The 23,520-nt window shown below is 47.4% G+C and overlaps 1 protein-coding gene across 1 annotated transcript; it reads left to right on the forward strand.

The window, feature by feature from the left end:
- The first annotated feature begins 2,009 nt into the window (after positions 1-2,009).
- On the forward strand, positions 2,010-23,016 carry LOC118086832 (solute carrier family 2, facilitated glucose transporter member 5-like). Its single transcript, XM_088671564.1, has 14 exons — positions 2,010-2,240; positions 4,282-4,365; positions 6,592-6,690; positions 9,381-9,547; positions 10,377-10,501; positions 11,011-11,163; positions 13,531-13,656; positions 14,381-14,568; positions 15,849-15,959; positions 16,707-16,808; positions 17,780-17,855; positions 20,764-20,891; positions 22,325-22,507; positions 22,632-23,016. Exons 1-14 carry the CDS (start codon positions 2,139-2,141, stop codon positions 22,878-22,880), a joined length of 1,893 nt encoding a protein of 630 aa, XP_088527690.1. The 5' UTR covers positions 2,010-2,138; the 3' UTR covers positions 22,881-23,016.
- The last annotated feature ends 504 nt before the right edge of the window (positions 23,017-23,520 follow it).

Raw genomic sequence — 23,520 nt, forward strand, 5'->3', positions numbered from 1 at the left:
CCCAAATATGCAACTGTCGCATACAGGGATCAAACTTGCAACCTTGGTGTTATCAGCACCACACTCTAACCAAGTGAGCTATCTAGGTTCTAACAACCACAAAATTACAATCCTGCCTGTTTCTCGAAGGAGCTGAAGGCAGCATCCATAGTTATTTCCCCCACCCATTTTGCCCTCACGACAACCCTGTGAAGTAGGTTAGGCTGAGAGATGGTCCCAAGGCCATCCCAATGAGCTCCCGCGTACTCTTTGCTCCGAGAAGCCACAATGATGCCTTTGCCTCAAAGGCCTGAGGTAAAAGTGTCCCAAAGGTTTCTTAAATTCAGTCATGAGGCCTGCGGAGGAGATCCAATTGAGACTATGGCTGTATTCCAAAGAGGTGGGGGAGGGCAGCAAGGATGGAGGTAGAGTTAGATGGCCCAGGAGAAGGCATTTGTGAGGTGAGGGATGCGGAATTGGGGCGTAAGGGAATGTTGGAGCTTACGGAAGTGACCAGGGATCGAAAGTGTCAGGAGCTGGATTCTCGGGAAGGTTCCCGCGGGTTGCCAATCAGAAGGTTGCCGGTTTGAATCCCCGCAACAGAGTGAGCTCCTGTTGCTCTGTCCCAGCTCCTGACAACCTAGCAGTTCGAAAGGACACCAATGCAAGTAGATAAATAGGCATCGCTGTGGTGGGAAGGTAAACGGCGTTTCAGTGCGCTCTGGTTTCCATCACGGTGTTATGTTGCACCAGAAGCGGTTTAGTCATGCTGGCCACATGACCTGGAAAACTGTCTGTGGACAAACGCCGGCTCCCTCAGCCTGAAAGCGAGATGAGCGCCACAACCCCATAGTAGCCTTTGACTGGGCTTAACCGTCCAGGGGTCCTTTACTTTTTTACCTTGCTAACAGCAACCTGCTAGATCAGGCCAATGGCCCCTCTCGTTCAGCATCCTGTTCCCACAGTGGCTAACCAAAATCCCTGTGAGAAACCGGCAAGTAGGACCCGAGTGCAAGAGCATCCTACTGTGGCTCCCAACAACTGGACTTTTGAAGCACCACAGCCTCCAACTATGGAAACAGAGTACAGCCATCTTGGCTAGTAGCCATTGATAGCCTTGTCCTCCATGAATTTGTCTAGACCTCTTATAACAGCCATCCAGGTTTGTGGCCATCACTGCCTCCTATGGCAGGGAGTTCCACAGGTTAACTGCACACTGCATGAAGCCTTTCTTTTCTCTGTTCCAAATCTTCCAACACTCAGCTTCGTTGGGTGGACCTGGGTTCTAGTGTTATGTGAGGGGGAGGGGGGGAAACCTTTTCTATATCCGCTTTCTCCATATCATAATGCGTAGTTCTATACATCTCTTGTCAGGTCACCTCTTTTTTATTCTCTAAAGTAACAAACCCACAAATGTAATGTTTCCTCCCATAAGCACTACACAAATGCTGAACACTTGAAAGCCCCATACTAATGATTATATTACCCTTTAAAATCCTCCGGGATTTAATGTGAACTTTGGGGAATTCTAGCAAAAAGAAGAGTAGCTCCAGGCAATGAAACAGCTCCATTCCATTCCTACCAGGATGAACTTCTTATATCTTCAACCATCATGTGAAGTAAATCGATATATTTAATATTGTATTTAATTGTTGTAGCCGCTTTGAGACTCCTTAGGGTAGTAATAGAGCGGGATATCAAATCCAAACTCCTCCTCTTCTTCTTCTAAACTGAGAGTGTGTGGCTTTCCTAAGGCCATTTAGTGTGCTTGTGTTAAAGGTGGTTTTAAATCAGGATTTGCTGATGGTCCCTTACCCTGGTTTCTTGCAGAGAGGATACATAATCCTGTTAATACTCTGCAGGCAACCTCTGAGCAGCTTGCTACCCCAGCTGTATTACTCAGGTTGGAAATCATTCAGATCTGATATGCTCTGACATGAACGTCCTTTATTGGGCCTTCCAACTGTCAACAGCTTCCCCTGGAATGTTCCAGCTCCCATCCCCTGATTGGCTCTTGCAACACCGTGAACCTTCCGAATGACTTGTTTCAATGGGAAATAGAGCCTGGCTGCCTGTTCCGCCGTTCACCAGTTCCGAAAGCTTGGGCTAGTCTGCATGTCCTTCGCCTCTCTTCCCCCTACCCAGCCTAAGAAGCAAGGATGACTGCCAACAACCTAGAACTGGAGAACCAGTTAGACGTTCCAAATGTTGGATTTGAACCTGGACTTGAACCCTCGGCTGCCACCTTGGCCGATCCTCGGGTATGATAGGAGATGTACACCAATGAGATATTCAGTGGGACAAGGTTATCTCTGCATACAAACTCAACAGGGAGGACAGGGGAGGATGAACTGTAAGTGACATCCCATAAGAAGAGTCCGCTGGATCGGGTCAAAGGCCCATCTAGTCCAGCATCCTGTTCTCGCCATAGCCAACCAGTTGCCCCAGTGGGAAGCCCACAAGCAGGACCTGAGTGCAGCAGCAACTCACCCTACTTGTGGTTCCCAGGCACTCCCAGGCATACTACCTCCAACAGAGGAGATAGAACATAGCCATTGTGGTTAGTAGCCATAGTTAAACTCCGGAATTCACTGTCACAAGCTGTACAATGGCCACCAACTTGGATGCTTTACACTCCGATGGCAAATTGATGGGGGATAAGGCTATCAGTGCTTTTTGGCCTTGATGGTGTCCAGGTATTGTCAGGGACTGGACTGAGGAGGAATAGTAGGGGCCAACCCCCCTTCTCCTGAACCTTCCCGAGATCAGGAGGACAGTATAGATTTAGAACAGTGGTTTGCAGAAGGCTCAGAGGCTGCAGAAGGGAAATATTGGGAGAGGAACAGCAGGAAGAAGCGCCAGGGCAGAGACAGCTGACAGACTCAGTGTCTTTGGAAAGCCTTCCTGAGCCCCCCTCTTCCAGGACTAGGCGGGCATTGAGAGTAGTAGAACAGAAAACTCAGAGGCAGAAAGCTCAGTTCAGCCGTCACAGGGATGACGGAGGGGGTTGGACTTTACTCGGAGCAACACCATTATTTAATAGAGACTGCAATCCTTTGTCTCTCTCTCTCTGTGAATACTGAATAAATTACATGGTAAGAACTCTTCTTGTTTATCTGCTTTTTGCCTGCCACCGGAGGAGGGATCGGCTTCCCTGAAGCCTGACAGGTATTTTAATCGCTGGTTTTAATTCTGTTGTGGCGCCCTTTAATTTATTTTAACCAGTGTGTATTTCTTACTCTGTATCTTATAACTGAACTTTTAAAATGTTGTAAGCTGCTTTGAATCCCTACTTGGGAGAAAGGCAGGATATAATACATTTATACATTATAATATTTTACCTTATAATATATTCAATAACGGTAACAACAACAACAACAACAACAACAACAACAACATTCGTTTGTTTGTTTGTTTATATGCCACCCAACCAACACTCTGGGTGGCTTCCAACAACTTAAACAACTTAGTTGTTTATTTCCTTGACATCTGACGGTAGGGCGTTCCACAGGTCGGGCACAACTACCAAGAAGGCAACAACAACAAAAGAAAGCGAGAGAAATCGGGTCCTCCCTAACAAGAGGGCACATGTTGCGGTGGGACCTGGCAACCAGTGTTGTGGGTGGGAACGTTTGGATAGCCGCAACACCCTATTGGTGGTCCCTCCATCTGGGGAGCAATTGGGCAAGAGGGATGCCAGTCAACACGATTAAGGGACCTCTATTTAAGCCGATGCACGTGTCCCTGAGCTTCCTCTTTGGGGCTCTGTGCATCGGAACACCTGCCCACCTCTCTCCTCTCCCCCTTGCGCTTGACCTTGCTATGCCGTCGTGTGTCGGCTGTCGTTGGGACAGGGGCACGGCAGGAATTTTCCCCACTTGGCTGATTGGCTGGTGCCACTTGGGTTTCGCCTGTTGAGTAGCAAATCGTCACAACTTGTAAGGTTGCGGATAGGATCTGGTTCAGGTGGATAGGGGTGGCAGGATGCCTAGCCATCCTTATGCACCCGAGGCTGACCTATGGTTGGTGCCCAGGGTCAGCGCTGCCTGCAAGGGTGCATGGAGCTAGTCGAACCAGAGCCTATGCAACCACTCATTTGATTGTAATCAATAAAGTTGTGGCCTAAATTCTGCTAAAAACCAAACCTAAAATTTGAGTCTTGTCTGAATTTATTTCCGGGGGGTGGTTAAAAGGTCTCCACACGCAAACTGAAAGTAGCAAATTCACCCATGCCTTCTTGCAAGGCTGATGCTATGTTCTAAAGTAATTTGCAGCAGTTGATAACTTTTTCCTCTCCCCCAGGTAAGCCAGACACTTACTGAGCAGCGAATATCCATATCAAGCATTTCAGAAAGGAGAAAAAAGTCCCAAGGATCCCGAAAATGGGTAAGTTCAGAGAGTTTGTTCACCCTGCGAGGTTTTGTTAAACAAACTGATGTCTGTTTGTTTCTAGACTGCAAACAGGTCTGGCAGGAAATCCCATCAAATGTATTTTATTTATTTATTTATTTATTTATTTATTTGGGGGGGGGATGTTAATACAAAAATTCTTTTAAGACTTAGAGGCTAAATGGGTTACATAGTAAAATGCAGTTAAAATGAGCAAAATGTTTCAAACCAAATATGCCTAATTTGCTGGTCTACGACCGTAATAAAGATATTATTATTATTATTATTATTATTATTATTATTATTATCATGCCTAACTAAATCCTTTTGTCTGGGTCAGGTTGCTGTCTAAAATGAAATAGCGAGGGTGCCTGCCTCATACAATATTATTGCTAAAACTTGTTAGAAACAAAGGAGAATAATTGAGGAAATAAAGTAGCAGAGCAGGGTGTAAGAGGAGAAAATGCTTCTGGGTCTCTTTCACTGAGACCAGCAGGACATTTTTAAAATACAGTCGTACCTTGGCTCCCAAACGCCTGAGGAGTTGAACGTTCTGACTCCCGAACGATCGAAAACTGGAAGTGAGTGTTCCAGTTTTTGAACATTCTTTTGGAAGCCGAACGTCTGGTGGGGCTTCCGCGGCTTCTGATTGGCTGCAGGAGCTTTGTGCAGCCAATCAGAAGCCGTGCTTTGGTTCCCGAACATTTCAGAAGTCGAACGGACTTCCAGAACGGATTCTGTTCGACTTCCAAGGTACGACTGTACATGCATCTCAGATCAGATGCATATATAAGCGGCTCCCCACTTTTGCAGCAGTTGCATTCTGATGCCCCATGCACATAACTGAAAATTGCATAAGTGGGGAACACCCTCCAAACACCCTTTAAATGCCCTCTCTGACACTCTCTATCCAATCCAGATTTTAAAAAAATGCCGTACCGCAATATATCCGCAATTGGAATTGGAGCTCTGGAGCTGGCTGGGTGCTGGAGGATGTGTGCTACATCTCCAGTCTCTTCTCCACCCTCACAGAAGTCCCCTTCGGGCTCTGGGGAGGGTCTGCTTGTGACTCTCCAGCTTTCTCACTCCATTTCCTGGTATGAATTAAAATTACTTAATTATTTCCCAGAGCTGCACAAGTGAGGAGTCCCCTGTATTCTTTTCCCTGTACACTTTCTCTACATCCCGCGTAAAGATCATGGGGCACCTGTGTTGGAACCTGGTGACATTTATTTGTATGAAGTCCTCTTACAACCTTCAAGCATAAACGCTTGCAATGTCAGCATTTAATAATGCTTTCTGGAATATTATAATAGGCAGTGCCTTTTTTCAGGGGATAGATACTCAAGGGTACTGGCACCTCTCTCTCTCTTTTTTTTGTTACAGTAAGTGCTACACTTTTTAACAACTTCATGGCGAGTCCCGGCACCTCTTTTTCTAGGGGGAAAAGCACTGCTAATTGGATTAAAGATTTAAATGTACTACTGGGTACAAACTGCCCATGGATCCTCTAATCCACCACGCCAGAAATTAATGGTAGAAATGTAAGAGCCTCCTGGATCAAGCCGCTGACACATCTAGTCACATATTCTTTAATTAATTCTAATTATTAGTTTGCTTTTTCCTCCCTTTTTAAAGTACTTATTAATGTCTGTAAATAATGACAAGAAAGGGGGAAAAATTGGGCATGCAAACAAAAGAAAAGAACAGGAAAACATACTGCAAGAAACCAGTGTTTTTGCAATACAGCACGCCTTTATTTTATTTACAAATGAAGACACGCATGACTGTACGAGGCATCCTGTTTATCCCAAGGTGTGGATTTTTGTGAAAGTATGTTTATGTTGACATGTATTCTTTGTCTTTAAATTTCTGTTGGAGTACTAGCAGTTGGGAAGCAAGGGAAACAATGATGTCGACTTTTCATTCCTTCATTTGTATGTGAATTCCTTAGCTTATGGAAATGTTTCCTTGCAGGAAGAACCCACATCTAGCCTTTGCCACTTAGAGATGTTTGTGCTGCTGAAATGTCTGGCCCGGATCCTTGCTTTTTGGATTTCTCTGCTAGACCAAACCAGGACAGAATCAGACCACTCTTTTATTACATGCTTAAGTTTATTTTTCTGAAGTTCTACATGTATTCAACAAACCATCAATTTTAAAGGATCTATTAATGCTTCGCCCTCTACACTCAAAGGCCTCTGCTTCTGCTCCTTCCCATAGGCGCTGACAAGGCAGCTTATGCTGGTTACATTACTTACTTCCTCTGGATCATCTCTACAATATGGTTACAATCTCTGGGTAGCCAGCCATCCATCTACGGTAAGATCAGACATGTGGTGGTCTAGGATTGCAGAGGGTCAAAGATCTGTTACTATTTCTGCAGCAGGGACCCTGTGTCATCTGAAACAGCATGAAACAGGAGCTTTTTAGCCTCCTGTCAAACAGCAAGCCAGCAGCAAATTCTTTATTAGTAAAAACACAATCTGCACAGCATTGGCTGAGTGTCAGGCCTAGTGAGCACAGCAGCTCATCTCTGGTAGGTCTCATCCCATCAAATCCTTGCCTCTCCACAGCCATCTAAGTCCCATCCTCTCCAGGGCTTTCCCCACGCAATCAGAGACTACTCCTGCATGCAACCTGCTGCTGCTCCACCCATTTTAGCCCTCTTCTGGTTCTGGGAGACAAGCAGGGAGGGGAGGTTGTCGCAGCAGGAGGGAGAGACACACACGGCTCTTCACCAACCTGGCTCTTAGCCTCTCCCCTCCCACTTGCTGATTTCAGCTTCTGCCTCTGATTCCAGACTTCTCTCCGCAATCAGGTCAGAGGGAGTCAGCCTCAGAAAGGCTGCTGCTTAGGGTGATATGAAGGGTCAATTGTGCAAGGCCACCTACACCTCGTCGGTAGCAATTCCATCTTCTGCATTTCCGCTACAGTGCCAATTTGCCCTCAAATTTAAAACCCAGCCAGCGAAAATTCTGTGGGCGAATGGGCATTTGGGCAGCACCCAAAATGCCGACTCTGTGTCACATTTGCCCACGTCATGCGTCCTAGGTCCCATGAGATTCTGCTTCACAGCAGGAGTGAGCAGGGGAGGCGCCTCGGGAAGCTGCGCCACCTCCAAAGGGAGGGAGCAAGTGCTTCAACCCAACTGAGAAGGCAGCTGCAGTAACAAGTTTGACGGAAAAGGGGGTGGCTGACATTCCCCACACCATGGAGCCAGCAGCCTGGAGGAACCCATGGGGCAGCTAACAGTCCATCACTGACTTGCTGCGGAGTGATATCAGATAAAGCCTCTGCAGCTGGGGCACACTAACAGGCCCGAAAAGGGGGCAGCTAACAGCCTGCTAATGCCATGAAACTTGGTAACCCTGTAATGCCAACAGCCCTGGGATGCTAATAGGCCAGGGGTGGTGGTGAAGGAGGAGGAGGAAGGACCAAGCTTGGGAAGGGGAACCTAACGCCACTCCCCCCGATGGTTCAGCAGGCAGTCCTAACTTTTACCTCTTCCCAGGCACTTGGGTTCTTTGGCCTCTTGGGTGGCCAACGCTGTACCTTTCACAAGGAGATCTGACAAAGAACTGAGCCAGGAGTGGAGGCCGGCTGCAATTTTACTCTCAAGAAGTGGACCGGAGTGTAGCTTGCTGGCCCTGTCCAGCCTGCCCCCTGAGTGGTGCCAACCACACAATTGGCCAATTTTATGGCAGGCTACAATCCCAACTTTTCGGCTGGCATGAAGAGGACCCAAATGGGGTTGCACCAGCCAGGAAAATCACCCAAGCGCTAGTCTCCCATCAGATCATGCTGCGGTTTGATACTCCACATTTCAGCAGCATACTCCATGGTTCATTTTGAGCAGGCATCCCCAAACTTTGGCCCTCCAGATGTTTTGGACTACAATTCCCATCTTCCCCGACCACTGGTCCTGTTAGCTAGGGATCATGGGAGTTGTAAGTCAAAACATCTGGAGGGCCGCAGTTTGGGGATGCCTGATTTTGAGGCTTGCTCAGGCTGCTTTTGTACTGTAAGCTTTGTGAGCATGCTAAAGCAGGGTTTCCCACCCTTGGGTCTCCGGCTGCTGTCTGACTATAACTCCCAACATCCATCACTAGCAGAACCAGTGGTCAGGGATGATGGGAATTGTAGTCCCAAAACAGCTGGAGGGCCGAGTTTGGCCATGCCTGTTCTAGAGCCTCCACTCCCATTAGGTGAAATAGGAATGAGCAAAACACAAGGCAACTGTGTGAGCCATCCTCATCCCTGGAAATAATGAGCTAAAGGCATTCCAGTGACAGTGAAGAAGATTAGCTTGGGAGCTGGTTACGAACAGTACCATCCGAACGCTTCACAATTCCATGGGTTTTCTGCATCTCCATGGTGGGGGCCCCTCAGCCTTCAGGGAACCGGCTTCCTCCCCACCCCCTTGGCAGCAGCTGAGCAGAAGAAAGGAAAATGAGTCTTCTTACCAGTTAGAAACTTTAATGACCACATCGAGAGAACAAAGAATCCATTTCCTAGGAATGGCGGTACTCCCAAGGAAGAGTCCCACCCCCTTACCTCCCTAGTCACCCACGTCACTACTGCTTCGTGTAACCTGATCTCATAACCACCGTGCTATAACCACTGTGCTTTCTGTTCTGCCACTTTCTCAGTTCTTCTTGACCTTGGGGAGAGCAGAGGAATGTTTTCCAGAGACAGTGATTTTGTTACCCCTCTCTCTCCTTGTGTTTCTTCTCCTAGCTGTTCCTTATCCAATATTTCCCAGCTTCTGCCTTCTGAACCATGTCCCTCTGCAAACCACTGTTCCAAATCTATACTGTCCTCCTGCTCCTGGGAAGTTTCAGGATCCTGATCAGGGGAGGGGGAGGGGGATTGCTCCTCACTAAGGTCCCTGACACTATTACAGGAAGGAGTTGAGCGCATAGCAGAACCTTCTTTGTGGGCAAATAAAGCCCATTAAAGGGCTCTGCTCCCCCAGTGCAACCATTCTTATCTATTCCTCCCTTTCCTAGCTCATATCAAACTTTGACAATAGCTCATATGGACAGAGGAGGAAGCAGATCAGCGAAGAAGAAGAAGAATATCTTGATTTCCTCTACACTTTCACCATTGCAATCTATTCCCTTGGAGGCCTGATTGGGTCCCTTCTGGTCAGTTTCATGGTGGACAGATACGGCAGGTAAAGAGAGAATATGTTTATGGGGCTATGGCACAGGGGTGGGTCCTTTTAGGCTTTGCAGGACAGATGCTTCTCTGGTTCTAGCCTTGGAGCTGCTTACCTGTCAGTCGCCAAATGTCACAACACCATTAGGTGATTGGGTGCTTTGAAGTCCCAATATCAGGACTTCAAAGCATCACACAGGAGCCCATGGTGGTGCTCTGAAGTGCCCAAGGCTTCCGTTTTAACAAAGCTGATGGGTGGTAGAACCAATGTCTTATTTCCCTTGCCAATGCCGCTTTAAGGCTCCTCCCCATGTCATTGGCAGCCATGTCTCTATCTGCCCCACACCTGATGTTACATATGAGGTCAAGCAAAGACAAGTGGGTGTGGTTTGAGGGAAACAGCCTCATAGGCCAAGTCTGGCCTGTGGGCTGGAGATTCCCTGCCCCTGTGTAGTGGGATAGGAGGTGTTTATTAGGGGATATTGTGGGGGGGATGCAAACAGATGTGAAAATGTGGAGAGCTGAAAAAACAGGAAATGGAAATAAACAGATTTGCCCAATCCTAGCCAAGATGCAAAAGCAAATTGCTATTCCATGTGAAGTTGGCTGCTGAAGTCTCAGATGTCAAGGAGAGGGTTGAATGGGGTTTACAATAGTTGGGGATTTCCGGGAGCTCTCCTGCCTTGCATAGTTCCTTGGATCCCTCCCATAACTAGTAAGAATAGACCAAATTGCCAACCCAAAGACCCTACTGCAATTCAACAGCTCCTCTCCTATTTGTTTGATGCTACTGTACATGTATTGCCACCCTCTACCTCTCCTACCCCTTTTCACTGTCTTTTCAGGAAAGGGGCCTTGGTAATAAATAACATTATGTCTATATTCTCTGCTGCCTTCATGGGATGTTCTGCCGTGATACATGCCTATGAGTACACCATATTTTCACGCTTGGTCACTGGAATATGCTCAGGTGAGAGAGGGCCCTGGGCTTAGTGGTTTTAGCAAAGCCACTTTAAACAATGCAAGGGGTATTATCAGGGTTCAATTCCAGCCAGGCAGGAAGCACTAGAGGAGGGTTTAAAGCTGGGCTGGTGAAGGGTGTGCCCTGGGGAGGGGGGGTGCATCTTGGGGAGAGTCCTGAAGGCCAGGTAGAGAGGCTTGGATGTTGCATTTGGTCCCCAGCCCAAAGATTCCTTGCCTCGCCTTCAAATATTTATTGATTATTGCAATGTCTATCCCCCCCAAAAAAAGGTAGCAATTTAAATGCACGTTACATCATGGACCTATCTCCGCTAGCTGACGTGCAGGGGCACAGAATGCCACTCTGCAGAATGCCACCCAATGCTGGGGTGAATATCAATTGGCCACCTCCACCCAGCTGGAGAACCTCCCATGTTCCTTGAAAATGTTGCTGTGTCTCAGCATATATATATATAATCTCTGTGCTGTTAATCGTCCCTTTATCTACCTTCTAACAAGGACTGTTCTCCTGCATCGTCCCACTATACCTTGGAGAGATATCCCCTAAAAACTTGAGGGGGTCCATTATGACGGTTCCTATGATCTTTGTCACCGTTGGCATCATGGTCTCACAGATCCTTAGTCTTAAAGAGATCCTCGGGACTGAGAAAGGTAACTTTGGCAGGTCATCACAAGGGATGTTGGAAAGTTTCAGCAGAAACGGGAAAAGAAGCAGGACTTGTTGTGGGTGCTGCTGGCCAGGATGGCGATGATCTGCCTCCACAGTTCCAAATACCTGTTGCTGGAAGCCACAGGAGGGGAGAGGGCTTGAATCCTGCTTGTGGGTTTCTCACAGGCATCTGGTTGGTCACTCTGAGATGAGGATGCTGGACTAGATGGGCCATTGGCCTGATCCAGCAGAGGTCTTATAATCTTATGTTTATGTGGTGATGAGGATGATAATGATGATGATGATGATTAGGGGAGCCAACTTGGGCCCCAGATTATGGGTGCCCAGCGTGTGTGAAGTCATGATGTCAGGTTGTAATGTGACGTCATGATGTCACGCCTGTCCCCAGGCCTCAGAACATGATTTGTGGTGGTACCGGAAGTCAGGTTCCAAGACCTCAGAAGACCTCAGAAAGCCCCCCAATTTCTGTTGCCACTGGAAGTCAGGTTCCGAGGTCTCAGAAGGCGGAGATGCTGTCCGAGGCCTTGCAGGACCTCAGAAGTTGTTGGGGGGTTGCGGTGTGGGTGCTGAGCACCCACAACAATTTTTTTGTGGGTACTGAGGCATCCAGAGCCCCCCATACTTGGCACCCCTGATGATAATAATTTTATTATTTATAGGCCACCCATCCGACTGGGTTGCCCCAGCCACTCTGGGCGGCTCCCAACAAAGTATTAAAAGCACAATAAAACATCAGTGATGTTTGCTTATCCATCCCATGACTGGAATGGAAATCAACCAATCTGGCCAACAGGATACTTATTGTTGTCGTGGCTTTCTATTTGCAAATGATGCATCGTGGATTATGGTCCATCCATGTCAGGCTGCTGGTTGTCCAGGAATGTACAAAGACAAGGGAATGTTTCTTACTGTCCTATTTTTATTCAGTATTTACAGAGAGAGGTTATAGAACCCAGCCTCTTGGATAATGGTGTTGTCCCGAGTGAATCTCTGCCCAGTCTCTCCCACTTCCTCATTTGTCACTTCTACGGGTGCTGCTATGTGCCCTCTGTCTTTGAGCTCTTTGCTCTCCTACTTTCAAGGCTCGCTGGGTTCTGGGAGAGGGTGGGTCTAGAATGCTTTCAAAAGACACTGTGTCTGTCAGCTGTCGCCCCTGCTGTTGCTGCTTCCTCCTCATCCTCCTTCTCTCCCATTTCTCCATTGGAGAAATGTAAAGTACTACACTTGGGCAAAAAAAAAATGAAAGGCACAAGTACAGGATGAGTGACACGTGGCTTGAGAGCAGTACATGTGAAAAGGATCTAGGGGTCTTGGTAGACCACAAACTTGATATGAGTCAGCAGTGTGATCATGTAGCAGCTAAAAAAGCCAGTGCAATTCTGGGCTGCATCAATAGGAGTATAGCATCTAGATCAAGGGAAGTAATAGTACCACTGTATTCTGCTCTGGTCAGACCTCACCTGGAGTACTGTGTCCAGTTCTGGGCACCACAGTTCAAGAAGTATACTGACAAGCTGGAACGTGTCCAGAGGAGGGCAACCAAAATGGTCAAAGGCCTGGAAATGATGCCTTATGAGGAACAGCTTAGGGAGCTGGGCATGTTTAGCCTGGAGAAGAGAAGGTTAAGGGGTGATATGATAGCCATGTTCAAATATATTAAAGGATGCCATATAGAGGAGGGGAAAAGGTTGTTTTCTGTTGCTCCAGAGAAGCGGACACGGAGCAATGGATTCAAACTACAAGAAAGAAGATTCCACCTAAACATTAGGAAGAACTTCCTGACAGTAAGAGATGTTCGAGAGTGGAATTTGCTGCCAAGGAGTGTGGTGGAGTCTCCTTCTTTGGAGGTCTTTAAGCGGAGGCTTGACAGCCATCTGTCAGGAATGCTTTGATGGTGTTTCCTGCTTGGCAGGGGGTTGGACTGGTTGGCCCTTGTGGTCTCTTCCAACTCTATGATTTCCCAACTTTCCCCCTCATCTGCCTCAAACCCCTGCTGTAAATCTAAACTGTCTTCCTCTTCTCTGGAAGGGTCAGGCTGGGGAGGCGGTTTCCACCCTTCCTTCTCTGCCCAGTCCTTGACAATCCATGCCGCAATTTGCATCAAGTTTCCTTGGCACCAAAACGAACAAAATGTAGTAGCGTAAGGGCAACGTAATTTGCGGCATTAATTGCACAAATGCCGTGGGTTACATAACTCCCACACAGTGGACAGTGAGAGGGAAAATATCATTTTTGGCAGAAGACAAACTGCAGCAGAAAGGAAACAGTGCCGCTTGAGTTGGAAAGAGAGTGGAAAGGAAAGTGATGCCTTCTCTCACCCCTAGTCATAACTGCATCTTCTTGTACAGGTTGGCCGCTATTGCTGTGCTTCACTGGAATCCTGGCAGTGTTTCAAGTCATCATCTTGCCCAGCTTCCCCGAAAGCCCAAGGTTTCTCCTGATTCAGAGGAATGATGAGGCAAAAGCCAGGCAAGGTACAATCGCCTTGAGCTGCACAGGAACATTACGGCATGGGGACCCTACATAGATGCCTGTGGGAGTCTCTGAGCAAAGGCTAAGTGCTTCCTCAGACCTTCCCAGGAGACACGAGGGGTGGAGGAAGATAGGAAGCTTCTCCCAGTCCCACCAAGAGATGCCAGGGACTGAAACTTTAACCTTCTGCATGCAAAGCTGTGGCCAGAGCTGGGCACCCTGCCTGCCCTGCCATCGGCACTGATTTCAGGCAAGATTGCCTCCATCTGGGGTGAGATCTCGCCTAAAATCACAAGAGATCTTGTGGAGTGCGCAAGATCTCACACGATTTGGGGTCAAACCCCCCCAATCAGTGCAATCTTGCCTGAAATGAGCGCTGGTGGCAGCGGCACTTCTCTGCCGATGGCAGAGGTGGCAGGCTGCATGGAGGTGGCAGAGCAGGTGGGGGCAGCGGCAGCAGCAGGGCAGGGGGGCAACACATAGGAAGCTGCCTTATACTGAGTCTGACCATTGGCCCATCTAGCTCAGTAAGAAGAGGCGTTGTCCACACTGACTGGCAGCAGCTCTCCAAGCAGGGGTCATCGTCCCCTGCCAATCCCTACTTGGAGATGCCAGGGATTGAACCTGGGACATACAAAGCTCTACCACTATTCTTCTGCAGTGTTGTTTCTTCATCTCTTCCTGCCCTGGTGGCTCAACATAAATCCTTTCCCCGCTCCCGTCCAGTCTTGCAGAGGCTGAGATGCAAGGATGATGTGGAAAGTGAGCTCGAGGAGCTCCACCAGGAGAACGTCTCGGTAAGGGCGGAGAAGGAGATGAATGCGGTGAAGCTGCTGTGCAACCAAGCAATGCGTTGGCAAATCATCTCCGTGGTCATCCTCATGAGTGGCCAACAGCTCACAGGTGTCAATGCGGTAAGAGAGGCAGCTTCCCAGTTGGGTTAGAAGGCTGAGCGAGTATTAATAGTCATCCGAAAAACCACTCATGCAGAGATGCAGCAGGGAACCTCCTTTTCTGTGTGGTGATCCCAGCTCCCAGAAGACTCTGGTCCATGTCTAGGGCACCTGTGAACTCCCAGTGGTTGCTGAACTACAGCTCCCATAATCCCTAGCTATTGACCAGGATTGTGGGGGCTGATGGGAGTTGCAGTTGAGTAACATCCTGAGGGCAAAAGTTTCCCCATCCCTGGACTAAAGGCTCCTGGGAGCTGAGAACATCTCCCAGGAAAAAAGGGGTTCCCTGCTGTGTCACTGTATGAGTGGCTGCTTTGGCTTGCAAGAAAGGCAAGCCATAGGTGGCTCAATAGAGTTACATAAAATTATGCAATGTGTGCAAAAAGTAGATAGAAGTTTTTGTCCACCTCTCATCTACAGATGGATGAGAAATTTGATTTGGCCTTCATTTCAATGCGGACTTGCCTGATTCATACTTTCTGAAGCAATATCAGAACCAAAAGACAGCCCTCCATCAAAATCTACACTCCTTTGAATTTTGCAATGCAATTCTCTGTTGTACTAACTAACATGTCCAAAAGTGCATACAGTAGGATTTAAGTGTGCATTAAGGTGCCTCTATTGGTGAAAATAACACAAAAATATGTATTATATTAAAAGTGCCTTGCAGGTATGTGCATTTTAGGGGAAACTGTATCCAAAAATATGTTTAACTGGGAGAAAAATGCACTAAAATGCTGATGAATTTTTAGGAGGACTTGTGGGGGGGGGAGCATGCTGGTGAAGAATAAATGTGTAGAACTGGAACTCCAAGTTGGAAAAATGAGAAACCAGGAGAAACCAAAATGGACAGATTCAGCCATTCCTAACTACAAGCACTGGTGGGATTTTGACTACAGCTCCCACAATCCTCCCTGATTCTTGGGCCACGCTGGCTGGGGCTGATGGGAGCTGTAGTCTAGCAACATCTGGAGGGCCCCAGGCCTCCTCGTGCACACATGGGTTAATGACATGTTGCAGTCTACCATCCTGTTCTCACAGCGGCCAACCAGATCCCTCTGGGAAACCCGCAAGCAGGTCCCATGCCCAAGAGCCCTCTCTTTTCCTGTGGTTTGCAGCAGCTGGTATTCAGAAGGATTGCTGCCTCCAACTGTGGAGGCAGGGCAGAGCAATCATGGTGAGCAGCCATTGAAAGCCATGATTTTGTCCCATCTTCTGCCATAGTTCTGGTTTGCTTCCAGGTGTTCTATTACTCAGAGAGAATCTATGCAACTTTGAGGATCAAGAAGCAGGAAGCCCGGTATATCACTGTGTTGTCAAGTATTTTCCTCACAGTCTCGCTGATGATCGTGGTAAGTCCCAATCTGTTTCAAACGGTGTTAAAATTGCGCTGTTGTCACTTCAAAGAATCCCGGGGGGAACTTTCTGCACATGCCCGCATAGGACATCTGCATATGCTCCAAATGTCCCTATTTTCCAGGGACAGTCCTGAATTTACAGGAGCTGCCCTGGTTTTCCTTAGGACGTCCCTATTTTCATCAGAGAAATATTGGAGGGTAAGGTAAAGGTAACGGACCCCTGGACAGTTAAGCCCCATCAAAGGTGACTATGAGGTACGGAGCTCATCTCACTTTTCAGGCCCAGGGAGCCGGCGTTTGTCCACAGGCAGCTTTCTGGGTCACGTGGCCAGCATGACGAAACTGCTTCTGGTGCAACGGGACACCGAGACAAGCAAACCAGAGCAGCACACGGAAACGCCGTTTACCTTCCCGTCACAGCACTACCTATTTATGTACTTACACTTTGATGTGCTTTCAAACGGCTAAGTTGGCAGAAGCTGGGACAGAGCAACAGGAGCTCGCCCTGTCAGGCGGATTCGAACCGCCAACCTTCTTATCAACAAGCCCAAGAGGCTCAGTGGTTTAGACCACAGCGCCACCCGCGTTGGAGGGTATATGGAGTTATGGGACCCCTGGGCCATCCAAAGGCAGCCCTGTATATGGAAGTTACACCTGTTGATTCCTGGTGGGCTCATTTTATTCTCTTTCTCATTTCTGCATGCAAACTCTCCCTTTTCTCTCTGTTCTTATACCCTCTAGGTTTATACAGTAGATTCTGTGGGGCGAAGGATCCTCCTCCTCACTGGATTTGGGATATGCAGCATCCTCTGCATTCTGTTAACCATGACCCTTGAACTTCAGGTTTGCTGCTCAAAACCTGGTGTGATTTAGCGAGTGTCACCCAGCAAGGGAAGAGCTGTAGCTCCATCACAGAGCACCTGCTTGGCATGCAGAAGGTCCCAGGTTCAGTCCACAGCAGCATCTGAAACCCTGAAGAACCGCTGCTGGTCAGTGTAGACCAGGGTTTGCCAAACTTGGGTCTCCAGCTGTTTTTGGTCTACAGTTCCCACCATCCCCTGACCACTGGTCCTGCTAGCTAGGTATGATGGGAGTTGTAGTCCAAAAAGAGCTGGAGACCCAAGTTTGGGAAACCCTGGTGTAGACCAAACTGAGCCAGATGGAGCATTGGTCTCCTTCAGGATAAGGCAGCTGAAAATCCACTCAGATTTGGTGTCAGGTGGAAGAGCGGGAAGGAATGTTGTTGGCAGGTCTTTGCTGCAAAAATGTACCGGTATCTGGCTCTTGAATTCCCAGTGCATTCCCAAACCTTGATGCTCTGCAGCAAGTGCCTTGGAACATAACCCCCACATAAATGCTGAGTTGCCTGTATCTTAATCCAGGGGTGGGGTCCCTCAGGCTAGGGGGGGGGCGCAAATGCGGCCCTCTGGCTCTCTTTGCCTGGCCCTCAGAACTTTCACTAGGTACTTTCTGACACTGAGAGCTGTTCAACAGTAGAACAGAATCTTTCTTGCAAAGTGGCGGGCTCTCCTTCCCGGGAGGCTTTTAAAGGTTGGATGGCCACCAGTCAAGGCTTCTTTAGTTGTGATTCCTGCATTGCAAGGGGTTGGACTAGATGGCCGGGGGGGACCCGTCCAACTCTATAACCCCTTGCTCCACACACTTTTGCCTCTGTCCCACCTGCCACTGATTTGTGGTTTGGAAGGGAATGTGGCCCTCAATCTGAGAAACACTCCTCCCTCCTGCTTTAAAGCAAGGCGTGCCAGGCACTCTCATTCATACATGTCTGAAGCACGCTCAACTTTCTTCAACAGGACACCATGCCATGGATGAATTACATCACTTCAGTCTTTTTCCTCCTCTTGATCTTTGGGCACGTCCTTGGGCCAGGTAAGGACTCAGGTGACCTACAGAGTTCCTTCAAAGAGGCAAACAGAGCAGGCCGCTTATTTTATTTCTCTTTAAGTGTTTTTTTTTTAATAAAAAAATATTTATTGAAAAACAAAGAGTACATAATTACAAGTGCACAGAGTAAGATTAGACATAAAAAGAAGAAAAAATGGTACTCATGTAGAAAACAAAACTAATAATGATGATGATGGAGATAATAATATTCTATACATTACAGAAGAAAAAAAGAAAAAGAAAATTGTTATTGTAGTTAACCAGACCTTAACCTAATACAGTGGTACCTTGGGTTACAAACACTTTGGGTTACGGTACATTAAATGTGCATTAAAAGTATGGCCTTTGTGAAGGAACATTTTACAATTAGATCTTATCATGGTAATGTATTCTGTATGTACTTATTTTGGTTCTTTTTATTGTGTGAGCATGTCTGTGGCCTGCTTGGTCAACGAGCAAGAAATCTGGATTCATTTTGAAATATCTATATGCCGCTTTTGTAGGGAAAGCCCATCCAAAGCGGTTTACAACAATGTAAAGAAACTACTACATTAAAAAAATACCATGACACAATAAATATTACAGAAAATAAAAAGTAACGCAGAGTCAGAATTTCCATAACAATTTAACTGAGTTTTACTCAGAGTAGAGCCTTTGAAATTCATGAACCATTAGTCATACCCATTAACTGAACACGACAGCTATGTTCCACTTCCACCCTGCAAGGCAGGATATCTGTGAATGCCAGCTGCTGGGAATCACAGGTGAGCAGAGTGCAGCCGAGCCCATTTCCTGCTTCCAGGCTTCCCATCGCAGGTGTTTGGTGGGTCACTGTCCAAACAGGATACTGAACTAGCAGACCTCTTATTACGTTCTTGACTTCAGTAGGTCTGCTCCAGAGTAGGTATAGCACTGAATGCAGCCCATACCATCCTAGCGTCCGCCCAGCAAACAGGACAAAAAGTTAGTCCTGAGCATAACTCCCTATTTCTAATGCTCACCCACAGTGTCCAAATACGTCACATCCACATCATAGAATGCATTTACCTCAAGAGCTGAGGCCCTACCTGCCTGAGCACTGTCTCACCAGAGTGGTACATTCTCTGGTTATCTCCTGCTTTTTTTAAAAAAAATATTTTATTGATTTTGCATAATAAAGAGAACATACATAAAAAATACATAACCAATTTTCCACCTACTTCTGTCCACCCTCCACGGGCCCTCTCCTCCCACAAGAGGATCCCCGAAAAGCGGGCAGTCGACAGTGGTTCATTTTATGATTGAATTTCTACCCACCCCTCCCTCCCACTCCCGGAACCCCCCTCTGCCACCAAGAGACTCCAGGTTGGCAGGAGAGATGAAAGTGAGTATCCATCCCACCATCTATCCACACTTAATCCCCCCTCAAAAGGAATAAAAAACAAAAACTAGAAAAAAAAGAAGAAAGAAAGAAAATACATAAAAAATAATAATTACTAACTAATCATTTTCCATAAACATTGTTTATATATAGGCTTCCCCGATCTCCCCCCTATCTGATTTTCATTTTAAATCTCATTTAACAGTTTTCTTATCATTTTCCTCATTCTATTTCAACCTTCCAATCATATATTCATATACCATCCAAAGTCTTTATTAACTTCTCTTTTATTCCCATTTCTCACACCCTCCCTCCCCCAACCCCCAGGACTCCCCCTGCCACGAAGAGTCCCAGAGGGCGAAAGGAGGCAAGGGGATGATTCTTTTTCCAATTGGGTCCCTCCCCTCCCCCTGCCCCCCCCAGCCCTGAAGCCCCCCCTGCCACCAGAAGCTCCTGGTTATCTCCTGCTTGACTACTGCAATGTGCTCTGTGTGGGGCTACCTTTGAAGGTGACTCGGAAACAACAACTAATCCAAAATGCAGCAGTTAGACTGGTGACTGGGAGTGACCGCCAGGACCATATAACACCGGTCCTAAAGGATCTACACAGGCTCCCAGTACATTTCTGAGCACAATTCAAAGTGTTGGTGTTGTTCTAGCCCTAAACAGCCTCGGCCCAGTATACCTGAAGAAGCATCTCCAGCTCCATTGTCCAGCCCGGACACTGAGATCCAACTCTTGACGGCCTTATGACAGTTCCCTCACTGCAAGATGTGAAGCTACAGGGCACCGGCAGAGGCAGCCACCCTGTGGAACGCCCTCCCATCAGATGTAAAACAGATAACCACTTGACTTTTAGAAGACATCTGAAGGCAGCCCTGTTTAGGGAAGTTTTTAATGGTTGATGTTTTGTTGTGTTTTTAATATTTTGTTGAGAGCTGCCCTGAGTGGCTGGGACAACCCAATCAGAAATAATAATAATAATAATAATAATAATAATAATAATAATAATAATAATAATAATAATGGCGGCAATGGCTCCCCTGCAAAAAGAATCCTGGAAACTGTGCCCTCAGTGAGCTACCATACTTAGCAAACTATGGTGGGAGTTTTCCAGGGAACTTTGCTACTATTTCCCACCCAGTGATCTATACTTATGGTTTATAACCTTAAGGAAGGAAGGGTTAAGGAACAATTTTCATAACGTAATGGACACATTAAGTTTTTCTCGTCACGTGAATAACGCGTTATAAAAATGTGACACTCGAGGACTCTGCAGAGCAACCAGGACCTGGCAATAGGAAAACTGCATTGTTAAAAGGAAGCAACGTTTTTAATTTACCAGTATGCCCTGTGACGTTTTAGAACTATATATCGTTCTAATAATGTTTAAAAGGTCAGTGTAGATCCACCCAAGGTTTGAACTAGGCCCTTGTGAGCCCTTAACTGCACGGCACCAGTTCCTTTCGAATCACTGTGGATGAATGAGTGAGTCCATGAAAAACAGCCTTGAATTCTTTCTTCCCCGCCCAGGTCCCATACCCAACATGATCATACTGGAGCTGTTCCTCCAGCCATCCCGCTCCGTTGCCTTCATGCTTGGGGGCTTTGTGCACTGGTTCATGCACTTCATTATGGGGATGATATTCATTCAGATAGAGGTGAGTTGTTTAGATGAGAAGAGGGGGTGGTCTGAACTGGTTCGGGAGCACAGGAAGATGCCTTCCACTGAGTCACACCATTGGTCCATCTAACTCACCCAGGTGAGGATCTTTTGGCCTGCCAGGTGTTGTTGAAGGTCTTCCCTTATAGGCTCGTCAAACCAGAGTCCGCACATCTTCCAGAAACTGCAAATGATGTCGATTTTTAACATGAAACTACCTGGAAGTGGACAGAATATTTCTTACCTATATATTGCATTTATATCCCACCTATCCCAGCATGCCTGGGTCTCCCCCTCATCTTTCCATTTCATCCTCACAAAAACCCTACGAGGTAGCTTAGGCTGAGGGTTCATGACAGGCCTAAAGTCACCCAGTGAGCCCCATGGAGCAGTGGAGATTTGAACCCCGGTCTTTCCCAGCTCCTGGTTCGACACTATAACCACTCCACCCCACTGGCTGTGTACCAGCGGTGGGGAAATACTGGCCCACAAGATGTTGCTAAAATAAGTCCTACTCCAGGGAGAGCTGCTGAAATTAATGGACCTTAGTTAGCCATGTCCATTCACCTCAATGGGTCTACTTCGAGTAGGACTATCTGTATATTTGTTGTTGCTGGCATCTCGAGAGACAATGGAGTGGAGGTGAAGTCAAACTGCTGCATTAGTAGCACCAAAGTGACCTCTCTGGGGTGCAAGCCTGGGTAGAGTGTATGGAGCTCCTGGGCTGCTGAGATGGCAAGGCACACACACACACACACACACACACACACACACACACACACCTCAGCCTCAATGACGTGGTCCAAAGGAAAGCAAAGTAATATGCCAGGCACCAGCTTGGCTCCAGGAGTTGCCAGAAGGAGGCGTACAAGGCACCATCCAACCATCTTAGAGACTCCACTTGGGATTTGTGTAGGGTTTTCTCCTTAGCCTTTTCTTCTCCTGAAGATATCCCACAAGGCAGCAGAGGTTTAGGATAACAGTTTTCCTTCTCCCAAATGGGTTGCCTTCCCAGGTGTGCGAGTCCTATCTGCTCCTCACCGGAAGTTGGGTTCAGTGGGCTTTCCGAGGTCTTGCGAGGTCTCGGAACCTGATTGCCACCACAAATCAGTTTCCGAGGCCGGGGGGGGGGTGCCTGCATGACGTCATGACCAGTGGTGGGGAAATACTGGCCCGCAATACCTGGCATCATGACTTCACGCATGCTGGGCACCCATAATCAGGGGCCCGTTGGCTCCCATCATCATCATCACATAAACATAAGATTATAAGAAGACCTCTGTTGGATCAGGCCAATGGCCCATCTAGTCTAGCATCCTCATCTCACAGTGGCCAACCAGATGCCTGTTATATATTGTGGTCATGCCCACCTCCATTCCCACCCCTACCCCTCTCATTTTCTCATTTTCTCATTTCGACATTCCTTTCTAGACACGGATTGGTTCCTACACCTTCCTCCTCTTCTGGCCTCTCTGCGTATTCAGCTTCATTTACACCTTCAAGGTTATCCCAGAAACCAACGGCAAGACCTTTCTGGAGATCAAGAAGTACATGTCAGCCATGGCCAAGAAGGTGAAGGTCCAGGTCCAGGTCCCAATGCGGCGGATGTCAAAGGTATTTTTAATCTTTTGCTGGAAGCCGCTCACTGTGGCTGGGGAAACCCAGCCAGATGGGCGGGGTATAAATAATGTTGTTGTTGTTGTTGTTGTTGTTGTTGTTATTGTTATTATTATTACAGGACAGGGACAGAAGGCGGTCGACACACCACAGCATCAGAAGCGACAGTGTCAAAAGCGACAACGTCAGAAGGGAGAGCGTCAGAAGGGAGAGCCTCAGAAGGGAGAGAAGCAGGAGGGAGAGCAGCAGACGGGAAAGCGACAGACGACGGGAGAGCAGCGACAGACGACGGGAGAGCAGCACCAGACGGGATAGCGAGAAACACAAAGAAAGCCCCAAAAGAAAACGAAGACCGACTGTCACTAATTAATGCTGCCTGCCCTTCGTTGGTATACAAATGACGGTTGCTTCCCTTCCTATCCAAAGCCTACTCTTTTTCTGTTCAGACTTTTCTACTCTCCTACCATGAATTACTGCTATTATTATATTACCAAATACACACCTAGTTGTAGAGTCAGTTATATATATATATATATTTATATGTATATAAAATCACATTAGAAACAGGTAACAAAAGACAATCATTTGCAAACACCCTAGTGCAATATTTTATACAGCAATCCCTCACTTTACTCAGGGGTTCGGTTCCAAGGGTTTCATGTACACATGACAATCAAATCTAATCCTTGGAGCTGCCCCACTCCTCCAGCAAAGCAGAGAGCTTAAAAGGTCATTTTGCACCGGGTCCACTCAGGGTTACCTGGCACAAAAAGAGCTTTTAAGCCCTCTGACTTCCTTGCGGGGTAAGGCCCTCTCAGTACGCTGGCTATGGAAGGCTAGGGGTGCTCGCATGAGACCTCACGAGGAACTCGCATTGCTCCGCAATATCTCGTAAGAACATCCCAGAGCTTTCCAGAGTTGGTGTGCCCAGTGGGTCTTGCCCAGCAAGCTTAAAAGCACTTTTCAGACCAGGTGGCCCCGAATAGACCTGGCACAAACAGAGCTTTTAA

This window comes from Zootoca vivipara, chromosome 6, assembly GCF_965207765.1.
Source record: "Zootoca vivipara chromosome 6, rZooViv2.hap1.1, whole genome shotgun sequence".
NCBI classification, from domain to species: domain Eukaryota; kingdom Metazoa; phylum Chordata; class Lepidosauria; order Squamata; family Lacertidae; genus Zootoca; species Zootoca vivipara.

Excerpts from the sequence above, each read along its gene's own strand:
- LOC118086832 (XM_088671564.1), top strand. The coding sequence starts at position 2,139 with ATGACTGCCAACAACCTAGAACTGGAGAACCAGTTAGACGTTCCAAAT. Across the intron at positions 14,569-15,848 it reads AGCTCACAGGTGTCAATGCG|GTGTTCTATTACTCAGAGAG; the intron begins GTAAGAGAGGCA and ends GTTTGCTTCCAG. Across the intron at positions 17,856-20,763 it reads TGGGCACGTCCTTGGGCCAG|GTCCCATACCCAACATGATC; the intron begins GTAAGGACTCAG and ends TTCCCCGCCCAG.